The 12951-nt window shown below is 36.9% G+C and overlaps 3 protein-coding genes across 4 annotated transcripts; 2 read left to right on the top strand and 1 right to left on the bottom strand.

The window, feature by feature from the left end:
• The first annotated feature begins 659 nt into the window (after positions 1-659).
• LOC112277552 (uncharacterized) lies at positions 660-3402 on the top strand. Of its 2 annotated transcripts, XM_073531409.1 has the most exons (5): positions 829-1177; positions 1413-1477; positions 1708-2121; positions 2310-2382; positions 2563-3402. In XM_073531409.1, the coding sequence occupies exons 3-5, from the start codon at positions 1717-1719 to the stop codon at positions 3030-3032; spliced, it is 948 nt and encodes a 315-aa protein (XP_073387510.1). In that variant the 5' UTR covers positions 829-1177; positions 1413-1477; positions 1708-1716; the 3' UTR covers positions 3033-3402. The 2 variants fall into 2 exon arrangements, with proteins under 2 accessions (XP_024365794.1, XP_073387510.1); XM_024510026.3 differs by lacking the exon at positions 1413-1477 and having other exon boundaries at positions 660-1177.
• A 2783-nt stretch (positions 3403-6185) lies between these two features.
• Positions 6186-7086, bottom strand: LOC112277557 (uncharacterized). Its single transcript, XM_024510030.3, has 2 exons — positions 6882-7086; positions 6186-6672 (listed from the first exon to the last, which is right to left on the bottom strand). Exons 1-2 carry the CDS (start codon positions 7025-7027, stop codon positions 6399-6401), a joined length of 420 nt encoding a protein of 139 aa, XP_024365798.3. The 5' UTR covers positions 7028-7086; the 3' UTR covers positions 6186-6398.
• A 308-nt stretch (positions 7087-7394) lies between these two features.
• LOC112277553 (uncharacterized) lies at positions 7395-9357 on the top strand. The gene is made up of 3 exons (XM_024510027.3): positions 7395-7595; positions 7815-7919; positions 8105-9357. Exons 1-3 carry the CDS (start codon positions 7575-7577, stop codon positions 8924-8926), a joined length of 948 nt encoding a protein of 315 aa, XP_024365795.1. The 5' UTR covers positions 7395-7574; the 3' UTR covers positions 8927-9357.
• The last annotated feature ends 3594 nt before the right edge of the window (positions 9358-12951 follow it).

Raw genomic sequence — 12951 nt, 5'->3', positions numbered from 1 at the left:
TTCAAGCATAGTAGATTTTTCTTCCTCAAGCTTATTCTCTCCCATCTCTTTTCTACTTTGCACACCCAACTTCTTACTTCCAATAACATAAATGTCATAAACTTTTCTATAGTGCATATAAAAACTCAGTCTTTTATAATATCTTTTTATCCAATCAACTTGCCAACCCCTAAAACCACAATCCAAATTTCTCTACTTTACCAAATTTGAAGTAAAACTAACACAAAATCCATGTCAACTAAAACGAACCAAAAAAATTGGTCTAAGATTGTCTTTAAACCACGAAACAAAACATGTAGCAACACCCTAACAAAACAGGAACCTTTAGCATGTGCAGAGGTTGACAAGGCTAAGCCCAACTACACACCCCCACCTACGAATAGAAACACTAGAACAGAAATAACAGTTTACCGTTGAAGGAGAAGAAGAAACAGGCCAAACAAACAAACTGGGAAGCTCTCGGGTGACAAGCAGTAAACTGTGCTGCAAATGGTGATGAGACAGTTCCGATGTTTCTGCAGGAACAGAGAAGAGACAAAGAAGCAAAAGATATGGGCTCAGGAAGGAAGGAAGAATAAATGAATGAATGAATGAATGATGCGTCATAAATAGGTTTCATAAGATTTTTTAGTGTAACGTGGCATTCACAAAGGAGTTGCTAAAAGCCTTCAAGAGTGGCCAGCTCTGGGGAACTGGCATCTGGCTGGATCCATCGTAGGTCGGCTCTGGTCTCAAAAGGAGCTCTATAATAAGCAACTTAGCCTTCCCAGGCTTGCTCGACACACGCCGAACAGATATTTTGTCCAGTGCTGCTTCTTGTTGCTGAGAATCATGAACCAGTAGTTGGTTTTCATTCAGGAAAGGCGTGATTTGGCCACGGTTTTACTGTTTTAAGCAGTTTTTTCCGTGTGGGATTGTCTTCACGCTTGCACTTTGGGGCATTAGGTTATGCTGTTGGAGAATCCGTGGATATTCAGCTTCGTGCTGCTGCTCGAGTTGTTGCGAACCGTGGTGTATCACCTCGAAACAGAAATTTTGAAGGACCTTGAGTGTTGAAGATTCGAGTTGGAGTTGAATTGGGTTTAAGTTTGGGGTTAAGCATAATTCGAGGGCCAGGGTTGTTGTGGACGAGCGGAGGTTGCGGTCGAGGGTGTGCATGCCTTACCAGCAGACTGAGGTGAGCTCCCGGTTCATTTCCTGGTTTGCAAGTCGCCGAAATAGGGCTTGATGTCTAATACCTGCAGGTATTGCTTGGTAATATGCAATATGAATGAGCTGAAATTGGATGTGTGTTACAGTTATTTTGGAATTTTGGAGTAGAAGTTGCAGTATTGAAGTATATGGGTTCCGTTGTCAGTTCTATGGGGACCAGTTTGGTACAACGTTTTGATCTAGGTTGCAACCATGTGAAGGTTTTCACGAAGTAGTGTGATATCTTCGTGACCTGCTTCAAAATTAAACCCCAAAGGTGCATAAGGTATCCACAAGGTGTTGTTTCGTGGTAAAGTGAAAGCGAAACGATGGTGCATCAGTGGTAGAACACCAGTGTGGGAATAAGAGTTGGCAGCCATGGTGCATAGACTTCTGTTACCAATGAAGAAACTGCCAAACGATGATTTATAATGTTGCACTTCAAGCTTGTTCTTAGCTTTAGTGGATGAAATTGAGTTTGAAGAAGGTCTTATCAGTGAGGTGTTTCGAATGTAGGGGAATTTTATGAGCATGGACGCAGCCCGCTCCAGTCGATCATCTTCCATTGAACGAGATGAAACTGAATACGATTCCAAATTGCGCAACGTTGAGTCGGTAGAGAACACTACAGCACCGGAGACAAGTGCTATCAAAGGTGAAAGCTCTTCTCAACCAGCCTCTTCCTCACAAGGTCTCCCTGAAAAATCTGACGCTGCCGGTATTGTCGATGATGACATGCGAGTGATACTGAGGGCAAAAATACAAGAAAGTGGAGTAGGGAAATTGAGAGTTCCTGAATTTCGCCCGTCCGGTTGTTGCGACTGTGAGGAGACGGAGAGCGATGATGACGATCTTTGCAGCACTTCCTCTGACGACAGTGAGGAATCATATAACCCCTTTGGATCTGGAGTTATCCCTCCCGTGTTGCCGGTACGTCTCTGTGGTTCACAATTGTACATGAATGGGTGCTCATGTATTTTGATTGATTTTTCTTTGGCATTCTGATGTCTTCGATTTTTATTGACTGCCATTGTTGAGTGAACTTTGGCGTGGTAGATTTATACCAGTTTCACGGTGGCACTGCCAGACTCACCATGTTAGTTTTAATGTGATTCTAGGATATTCAACTCAGAGTGCCGATGGAAGACGAGGTCGACGTTCAGAGGGTGAAAAATGCTCTCATGATAAAAGGTACGTTTACAATCTGAAATAGCATGATGAATGTTCTAGGATATTCAACTCAGGACTACACAGCTTTAGGTTTCCTCCTTAACAACTAATTTAAGTTCTGTTTTCATACAAAAACTCGGACCAACGTTCTTATCATCTTGTAGTATTATTAAAACATTCTCGTATATTTGCCTTGTGCAGGAGTACTAGATGTCGTGTGTGACGAAGAGAGACAAATTGTGACAGTCACGGGTATAGTGCCCGCCAGTCGCATCCTTAAAAAAGTTCGGAAAGTGAACAGGCAAGCTCGAGTAATATCTACTGCCAGTCCATTTGCCGGCTTTATAAACCCCAACTTCAGATCTTCAACATTCGCTGCTCTTGACGAAGAGGACTCTCATGGCAACAATGGCGGCATCGACATTCCTATTCCCCGTTCAACACCCAACTTCGTAGTGCATCAACATCGACTCAGGCCTACGTTTCAAAGGTACACCTTTCATAACAGTCCTCATAGCCCCTACTTACGAACCTTCAGTCCATCTGATCTAAGCCCTGCGAACAGTCCACCAGATTGTGTAACTGGCGATGCATACGACCACCATCGACAGTTCGATTCTAGCTTCTTCGATGATGAGCTATTTCTTGACACCGAGTTTGTACTCTATTAATGGAAAGATCAAGAGCTACTCGTCTAAATTGTGGGTGATTCCTGTATTTACATCACCCAGTTTCTCTTTTTCTTTTCTTTTTATATTTTTATAGTGATCCATATCATCAGAGAGTCTTTAGGTTGAGGGTAACGACTTGGACATGAACAGTGGTTTTTGTTTGTAACTAGCCCGGAATGTGCAGTAATAGGATGAGAGTATCCTGCTTGTGTCATAGACGTCTAACAATTTCTCGATCCTTCTCGGAGTTTTATACTCTAGTTAGTTTGTGCAGACTGGCGTACTCAATTTTGACAGTATTACTGAAAAACAGTGCTTGAAGTTCTCAGCTTTTGTTATTGAATAGCAATTTCAGACTTGTTTATACAAATGGGTATGTGTTGGAAGTGTACATAATTTTCTGGTATGTGATTCTTATGTATGTGCAAGTTTCAATAAGCAACTAATGCTTGAATATATATATATATATATATATATATATTTATATACATAGATATGCATTCACATTTGTGTGTGTGTTAACGAATCATGTAAACAATCTTTTGAGGAATTCTTTTGTTCTGTATTGAATATGTTTTGATGAATTGTTGAGAAATATGTAAATTTTAGATACGGTTGATACAAAACCAAGAACCATACAACCATATTAGATTGATATAAAACCAATAAATGGTTGTATGAATTATATATGTTGTAGCAAGATTATTCAGTAGACATGCCAAAAGAAATCAGAGTCGCATGCACATGATTTAAAAGGGATTGAGGTTGTTTATGGCTTTTATTTTGATTTTTATTTTCAATGTTTGTTTTATATAATTTCAAAATGTCTTTCAAAAGACTGAAAAATGCGCCTAAATATTATGTTTAGACTGTGCAGCGTTTCCTAATTATGCTTTTTTATTATAATTTTACTACATTTTTTTTTGTTAGTAGAATATTTTAAGTATCTCCAAGAAATCAAAATAATTGATTTTATAAGTACTGTAATTATTATGTAATATTTTAATTTATTTTGTTTGAACTCACTGAGATCACTTGTTTTCACTTTTATTCAAAACATTATTTTCGAAGCAAGTTTTTGAGAAAAAAACTATATGGAATTGAAAAAAGGATACTGTTATTATTATTATGATTATTATTATTATTATTTTCTTGTAAAAATTGGTTAGATGTAGCTGCTTTTTTAAAAAATTACACACAAAAGCAAGTAATTGAACTTCAATTTTAATTTTTTTTTCTTAAAAGATATAAAATTTTCTTTTAAAAATATTCATAGCATACATTAATGCAAAAAAATATCACATTATTTTTACTTTTTATATAACTCTTTAATTTTTTTGAATAATTTAAATTTATTATGCTTATTACAAAAATGGGTAGCAATGGTTAATAATTCAAACCTTAATTTATATCACATCAAAGTTAATTGGTTTGGAATCTAAAATTTAGAATTGAAACTAGCTCTTGTTGCACCAAAAATAATTTAAAATATTTAAAAATAATCTGTAACTTTTAGGTATTGAAAAAATAATATTTGGAATTGAAAAAATCTTTAAAATCCCATATTAATCCTTTAAATTTGTTTGGTAACTTCCAAGCCCTAACTCACTTTTACTAAACCTCTAAAGGATTAAATTGATTAAAAAGTATCTTGCCAAGATACTGTTTTACCTCATGGTAGTATTTCAGCATGAGAAATCTTGATCATTCTACAATACTGAGATTCAAAAGCATGCCACTTGAGTTCCATATATATATATATATATATATTTGTGTTAAATATGTAACAACGATGTAATTTTTTTATAATCCTCAAAATGAAACAGATGTGTTAATACTTGGAATAGGACCAAAGATTCAAGTAACTATTAATTATAATACTCTTGACCTTAGAATTCGGAATCAAAAAAATATTTTGTATCATTTAAATAATAGACCTCATGTAAGGTAACATGCTTTTTAATTGGAGAATCATTCTTCAATTTGCATACCTAAGACTTCTAAACTTGACAACTGATATTAATATAAGATACTAAATAAAATATTGTATCTAATCATATTCTTGAATATTATGTATATATAAAATTTATTTATTTATTTTTTGATGTTAACTACAATTTTAGTATTGATCTTAACTTTTAAAATCAAATATCTACGATGGAATTACTTGCTTGCATTGTTTTACTTAGATTTTTAGGGCTACAAGGTCAATGCCAACAATACAAATTTACATGTTTTTGCTTGAAACCATTATTACTTAGAGAATAATTTGTTTGAAAGAATATTCCGTATTTTTTACTATTTGGACAACTCCGGACTTGAACTTTGATGACGACGCAGCAATTTTACATCAACTGTGGGATATCAATACATTCTCACATTTCTAGATTTCAAAATCTGTGAATACAAATGATACTTTGAAATCTATCATCATAATGAATATAGTATGATAATATACTTTTGGCATTTTTAAGTTGGCTCTTTTTACAAAAATATAGTACTTAATTATTATTTTCACCAATCACAAATATAATTCTATTCATAACACTTCTACATTTTTCAGTCTAAAAACATCATATAAAAAAATTGTATTGAATTAAGAACAGATCTTAAGCCTTCAAATCAATAACATTTCATTAGATTTCATTAGATTATTCTTATTTTTATTTATTTTTTCATTAAATGGAATGAACACTTCATTAGCACAGAAATAAATACCAGTATTTGTTAAGGATATCAAACTTTGACTGAAATGATGCGAAATGTATGTATTTACATAGTTGTAAAATACATGCGTGGCTTTATGTGTATATATATATATATATATATATATGCATTATTATATGCAGTCAAAGGCAATAAAATAAGAATGCATATTTTCGCCGTGCAATGATCAAATGAAACTGACAAGAATGTCTTACAATTTGTTTGCTAATTTTATGCTTTCGATTCTGATTTCAAATGTTGTTTGAATGGGTCCAACAAGGCAATTAAAACGGAAAAGAAAAAGAAAAAGTAAACTGCATATAAATAACATACATTGCAAAATTCTAACCCACAAATGCAGCCATTTTCAAATAGAATCGAATAAAAATAGAAGTAAAGCCTCCCCATCGAAATGCCAACGCTTGCAAAGGCCCATTCACAACATCATTTAACCACCAAATCGTTTCATAAATCACGACCTCTTGAAATTGAAACAATCAAAACTCTGTCTTCATTCAACACATCCACTTCTGTACACAAAAATAATGGATTTATGAGAAGTTCATGAAAGCCTCATCGGAATGTATGATTTTGTTGAGACTCATAAGATCGAAAGTGTCGTCGTTGCAAGAGTTTTTGAAGTAATCGGAGTCAAGAAAACTAGCAAGCTTTGCTCACCGACATGACCCCCTCCTCTTCGAATACATATACACTTGGTTTTGTAGAAACAGACTTGGGATTCGTTTCTTGATCATCACCATCGGACAACGATGGGTGCACTTTGTGGGGGATATTCTTCAGCTTTTTGTTGGTATTCGAGTGTGTGGGAGGGAATCTGCAAACAGTCATCGAGTCGTCGTGGAGTAGATCATCGGCCCATGCGTGAGTCATGGCTGAGTCATGGCTGTGTTGATCGCTTCCTTGCAGAGGCGGCCTGGGGGACCAACACAATAATGCAGACATATGTGTGAGAAGTATTGTTTGTTCATGTGAGGGTTCTGTGTTTTGACAGGCAGGCGGGGGTTGCAGCTGCGCAATCCGCTCTGCGAGGTTCCTTCAAACCTGGGCTGGCAGCGGAGCGAGGAGAAAGGTCCACCTCGGATCGAATGCAAACAAAAACAAAAAAGAAGTAGAGAAAACTACCGCAAAAGAAGAGCCGCAGGGCTCAGTCGAGAGTTGCAGTCTTGGAATCTCCGCTTGTCAGATGAAGCGAATACAGAGCCCCGCCCCGCCCCTTCGCATCCGAGTTGGACGTGCATCGAAGTCGATGACATAGGAAAGCGGGGCATGATGTTCGCTGGGAGGGCTTGACAGAAGGTGTAGAAGAGGATCCCAGTTGGCGTCTCATTTATTACGCCCCACCCCTTCGCCACCCCCGCCTCCCCATCCCCCCCCCACTTTCCAATTTTAAATGGCCTGGTGCGCCAGTACCAAGTTGGGGTTGGCACAGCAACAGCCAAGGTGGTTGTCACGGTCCGAGAACTGGAGCACCGCACGGTCCACCGCCCTTCCTCGCTTATTGTCTGCAACTGGGGAATATGTGGTCCGTCACATCGGAGAACGAGCTGGGTACATTTCGATTGTGCTGTACACGCGGTTTCGCCATCTGCTATATATACTAACTACCCTGCTCTGCACATTTCAATCTGGTGTGATCAACATTTGGACATTGAAGACATTTATCTACTTGGAGGAGCCAAAGAGAACCCACAGCATTGTTTCGCTTAAACTCCCTCAATTTGCGCCGTTGCGGCAACGAGGGTGGTGTTCCTGAGTGAGAGAGAGAGAGAGATACTGATCTGTTTGGAGGTCTACTACACCCACCACTGTTTCAGAATGACGATGCGGATGGACGAGGTATGATCGTCGTAGAGCTAAACTGAAGTTATAGCATGTGGTTTAAGCATGTGGTTTAAGCATGTGGTCATGTAGAGAATGGATGTTGTAGCGAATCGACGAGTGGCAATAGCGAGACTATTGTGTGATTAGTTTCCGAGTTGATTTGTAGTTGTTGTAGCAGTAGTGATAGTGAGACATGATCATGCAAGTCCACTGATTGTTTTCGCTTATGTGCAGTTCTTTTACGGAGGAAACGATCCACATTGGCAGCAAATTAGAGATCGCCAGCGTCCTTACAATTACACGGCCGATGATTCCCGGACATCGTGGGGAGAGCTCCCGGTATGTGCACATTCCACTGTCACTTCAATAGCTTCGATGTCGCAAGTTACGATTGGGTGCCCTCTGATCAATCCTGTATAGCCAACATGGCGATTTGAGGAGAAGGAAAGCAGGAGTGCCGAGAGAATTGGCCCACTGTTCCAGCACTCAACAGAGTTCGTTGTGTTTGTGAATTGCCTGTGCAGATAGTCGAATTTAGGGTGCCGATGTGTTGCACGAAATGTGTGGAGAAAGTCCGTGAGGAGCTCTCAGAACTGGAAGGTGTCTACGAGGTTTTCGTCGACCAGTTCACTGAAAGGGTGACAGTGACGGGCTACGTCGACCCACACGCCGCACTGAAGAAGATGAAGCGCATCAAGAAGAAATCTGAGTATTGGAACGAAACCCCAGTAACCAAAACTTGGAGTCACGAGCGGAGAAAAACGAGCCACAAGAAGCACTCCCCGCGACATGAAACGGTGTACCGATCCTCGTCGAGCAAGTTATCCTACAATAAGAAGCCATCGCGCGTCAGCGCCCACCCTGGGGTCTCATTCAGCAGCACTTACAACGACGAGCCATATCGCGCCTCATACCGAACCGGGTACGACTCATACGACGACGAGTTATCGCAACGCATCCCTCGCTCTCTTCGCGACATGCCAATGTACCGAAAAGCTTCTGCGGAATGGCCGATGCAAACTTCCAGAGCTCGCGGCCTGATCTCGCACAGAAACCCTTACTACGACGAGCCGTTTCGCACTGTAGGCAGCGACCGAGGACTCGCGTACCAAAACGGGTACGATTCCTACGACGATGAGCCATCGCGACGGGGTTCTAGCTCGTGGGGATTACCTCACAGGAATCGAAGCTACCTTGCCGAAAACGATGAGGCGTTCAACTATCGACGTCCTTCAAGCCCTTCCGTCCGCAATTACCCTCGCAGCCATTCATCGCGCTACGAGAGCGTGGCGCCGCTGGCGCAAACCTATTACTCCGAAGACTACCCTCAGTATCTCTACTACTGAATCGATAGCGTCGCACATCTCCCCTGCGGCGCATCAATTTTGGCCTACTGTGGCATAGTTTAGCGACCATTTTGCGAAGATTGCTAAGGCTTCAAACCACCCTAAAAAACCAATAGACAACCACAACCACAACAGCAGCAACATTCCGTGAGTTTTATATGTGTAGTGAGTGCTCTAGATCGGCCTATCTCCACATTGGAGATGATTACTCGTTCAAAACGATGGTGATTGAGTGTATAGAGGGGATAATTGTTTATACGATTCACAGTTTTTAGAGAGCGAGAGAGATAAATAGATAGATTGATTTCCATCGTCTGATCAGAGATTTCAGCAGACGCTTACACTTTGGTAATCCTTCCACATTGTGATCGATGTGCACCCATAAAGCACACAGCTCAATGAGATAAATAAACGGCGAATTCCACTGTCAAGTTCTTTCCCCACACACACTTACTTGCAGCTTCTAGATAGATAGATAGTTTCCAAGTAAATATCTGCTTCACCGTTTCATGAAGATTAATGATACTTTCAACACACGCCGAAGTTGAGAGAGATCCATCGATCAGACTCGCTTTCATGGCTTTTTTGAAGAATGCTTCATCGTCCAGCTCTGCAAGTGCGGCACATCCGATGAAGCTCCCCGCTGACTCTTCCAGTTGTATCCAGAGTGTTTTTTTTTTTTTTTTTTTTTTTTTTTGTGTAAATAGCCACATGTGGCTCGGTGGGGACGAGCTGCATCGTTTGTTGCTCTCGCTGGACGATGTGATTTTTTTATTTTATTTTATTTTATATATATGTGCTGGGGATGCCGAAGAGTGTAGGAATTCTTTATACATTCTAACTTGGGTCCTGAACTTTGTTTCCATGGCAGATGTTTCTTCTTTTGACAACCAATGAGAAACAAAATAAAGAGCAAATAATTTGTCAAAAATGAATATATGTGTTGTACTTGCATTGTTTGTTTAGTGGAACAATACTTTTTTTTTCTTCTTGCAAAGGCACTTTAATTTACGAATTAAGATAACATAATCTGGAGTTGTAATATCATTAGGAGTCATATTTGTGATAAGAAAGGTATGTGATGTTATACAAACATATGCTCTTTTAAATGTCATATTGATTATAACTTTTCAAATTTATCTTAGAAAAATTTGTACATGTATTTTAAGGGATAAGGTTTGTAGAAGATCTTTGTGATTGAGGTATAACAGTATACACATTTGAGTTATAAAATACTTGTCAAACTTTGCTAATTTTGATAGTAAAAGCATGTGCACAATGTGCTAAATTGAAATAAAGTTAGATGTAAAGTTTGAGGATATATATATATTTTTTAACCTTGATCCTAAATTATGTATTAAAAAGTAGTACAAGACTTTTTTGTATCCATCTTTGAACTTTGAACATAGAATATTCAAGAATATTTGAAGGGTCTTTACACCTAAAAGCCCACTTTCAAGGGCCACAATTTCAAAGTTTTATTAAGATCCTTTCTTTTGTGAAAAAAACTCTCTTTTGAAAGGATTGGCTTTTTAAATTGTATAGAGTTTGAAAATGTTACAAACAAACAAATCCTAATGAGATAAGAGAAATTAAATAGAAGTAAGTAGAAGTAAATCTAATAACATCTCGTGAAATAGCTTCTTAGAAGCTTTGTAGATGTGGATTTCACTTTTCATGTATTTTTAGGTCATTCGTAGATTAAAAATTGGCCAACAAATTAGCCATGTGTTATATATATATATATATATATATATATATATAGACTAATTATTTTATAAATTGGTCACATATTGCACTTATTAGCTACTTGTGGTATAAATTAGCCATATGATAGACATGTTGGAAACTTTCTTTTAAACTAACATTTTTAAAGATAGGTAGACTTGCAAGTTGGATACATATCAAATGACTTATAGAATATTGCTACATAACTCATTGATTAAATAGTATACATGGAAGAAAGAATAAGGGCTTCTTTAGTCTTGTCAACATCTTTCTTGCCTTCTTAACTTTGATTAAGAATTTCTAATTTCTTTATATTTGACAATAGCCATTTTCATTTCTATCTTATATCTATCTTTAATTTGTCTATTTACTTTCTTTGAAAGTCAAAGAGTGCATTGCTTCTTTAGATTTTTGTTATGATTCATGTCGTTGATAGTTTTATAAGAGTACTAGTTTATCATCATTCTTTTGTTTTAAAAATGAGTCGATTACATCACTTCTTATTGTCGTATTTTAAAGGTTGTAAACTACCTATTTTAAATATATATATATATATATATATATATATATATATTAATTCTTTTAAAAAAAATTGACTACTCTACTTTGTGAATTTTTTTATTTGAAATTTGAAATTAGAAATTATTCTTTTTTAATTAGACTTATGAATTTGTTAAAATTATCCATTAAAAAAATATAAAGAAAAATTAAGGATATTATTGTTGAAATAAAAGTGAAAGTAGAATAACTTACTTTGTAGAGGATATTACCTTAGATAAGTTGCTAATGGTCAAAGGATTGACTCTTAGTATATTGAAAGAAAATCCTATGGATATAGGTCGATGTCAAGGATCAAGAGTCAACTTCAAGAAGATAAAGTATTAACTAGGGAATATCCAAAGAGTAGGTAAGAGTAATTAGTGCATGACATAGGATACCCTTGAGATTAGAGAGTTTCCAAAAGAATCCTAAGACCATGTGTACAAAAGTTAAAGAGTGGAAGTTATCTTTTTGGGCAGCAACCACTACCTATAAATATTGGATGTTGGAAGTGAGACATATCTTACTCTATACTCTCTTTGTATGCAACATTACTAATGTTAAGTGTTGTGACTTCAAAGTGCTTGTTCTTTAATAGGTTATGGATCCACTCACCTTTGGTTGTGAGTTTTGAAGTTCTTTGAAGTCTTTGTTGGTGTTAAGAGTAGATCTTATGGTTGTTGTTGATGTTAGGATTTGGTATCTTCTAAACCTACTTTTGCATCTAGTTGTTGATATTGTTATTGCTCTTACTTATTGTTAAGTACATTTATAATCTTGGAGGTTGTTAAATACCTTTGATTGATATTTTAGGACACTTGTGTTGTATTTCTTTGCTGAGTTTCATCATTACTTCTCTAACTTTGTGCTTTTATGTATTAATCTCCTTAAGAGATCCACTTATTGTGATAAAAAGTGCTTTGTGAGGTTAGAAGTGTTTTGTAAAAGAAGAGAGGTGATCAAAGAGAGGCAAAGTTAATACAAGAGGTTATGATAGAATATCAGACTTGTAAGAAGTCTTATAAGTGAAGTTGAGAGTGATTGAAGAGTGTAAACAATAGTTTATTCAATAAGTGAGGATTCAGCTCTATTCTCAAGACAAGACAAAGGTAGCTATTTTTACCAACATGATAGTTCAAAGAACAACATGAAAAATTACTATATTTATAAAAAATCATATCACTTTGCTAAGAATTGCTACAAAGTGAAGAAAAAAGATAGAGAGAATACAAACAATGCTTGTGATAACTTTGGTGAAGATGACTATTCTTTCATAGCAAGTGAAGGAGCCTCTATAGCTGTGATGTCTAAGTGGATTATAGATTTGGGTGCTATTAAACACATAACATCATATAAGTATTTATTTGATACTTATGAAGAAATTTCAACAACCAAAATTTGATTAGAAGACAATGATATGGTACAAGTCATTGGAATTGACTTAATTGTTGTGGAGATCATTGTGAAGGACCAAATCAAGAGGATCATATTGAAGGAAGTCTTACATGTGCCAAAGATGAAGAAGAACCTTCTTTCGGTGAATAAACTTGTATCACATGGTTGTAAGGTTCAATTTGACATGAATGGATGTATTGTAAAGACATTGGATGGAGAAAATATTGTCAAAGGCCTTAGAGATGGAAATCTATAATTCATCAATTGTAAGAAGGTGAATAGAGTTGAAGTGGCTACATTTGCTATTTTTCAACAAGACCAAGATAAGTTTAGAATCTAGCATCAATGTTTTGGTCATTTGA

The sequence above is a fragment of the Physcomitrium patens genome, chromosome 25, assembly GCF_059467195.1.
Source record: "Physcomitrium patens ecotype Gransden chromosome 25, ASM5946719v1, whole genome shotgun sequence".
In the NCBI taxonomy this organism is placed as follows: Eukaryota; Viridiplantae; Streptophyta; class Bryopsida; order Funariales; family Funariaceae; genus Physcomitrium; species Physcomitrium patens.
The sequence above is the reverse complement of the archived record's forward strand: the minus strand, read 5'-3'. Positions and strand labels throughout refer to the sequence as shown.

Bases quoted from the DNA above. Each gene is read 5' to 3' on its own strand.
- LOC112277557 (XM_024510030.3), bottom strand. From the start codon at position 7,027: ATGCCCCGCTTTCCTATGTCATCGACTTCGATGCACGTCCAACTCGGA. The intron at 6,673-6,881 runs GTAGTTTTCTCT...TTGGTCCCCCAG, and splicing joins CCTGCGGCTCTTCTTTTGCG to GCCGCCTCTGCAAGGAAGCG.
- LOC112277553 (XM_024510027.3), top strand. From the start codon at position 7,575: ATGACGATGCGGATGGACGAG. The intron at 7,596-7,814 runs GTATGATCGTCG...GCTTATGTGCAG, and splicing joins TGACGATGCGGATGGACGAG to TTCTTTTACGGAGGAAACGA. The intron at 7,920-8,104 runs GTATGTGCACAT...TTGCCTGTGCAG, and splicing joins CATCGTGGGGAGAGCTCCCG to ATAGTCGAATTTAGGGTGCC.
- LOC112277552 (XM_024510026.3), top strand. From the start codon at position 1,157: ATGCCTTACCAGCAGACTGAG. The intron at 2,122-2,309 runs GTACGTCTCTGT...ATGTGATTCTAG, and splicing joins TTATCCCTCCCGTGTTGCCG to GATATTCAACTCAGAGTGCC. The intron at 2,383-2,562 runs GTACGTTTACAA...TGCCTTGTGCAG, and splicing joins AAATGCTCTCATGATAAAAG to GAGTACTAGATGTCGTGTGT.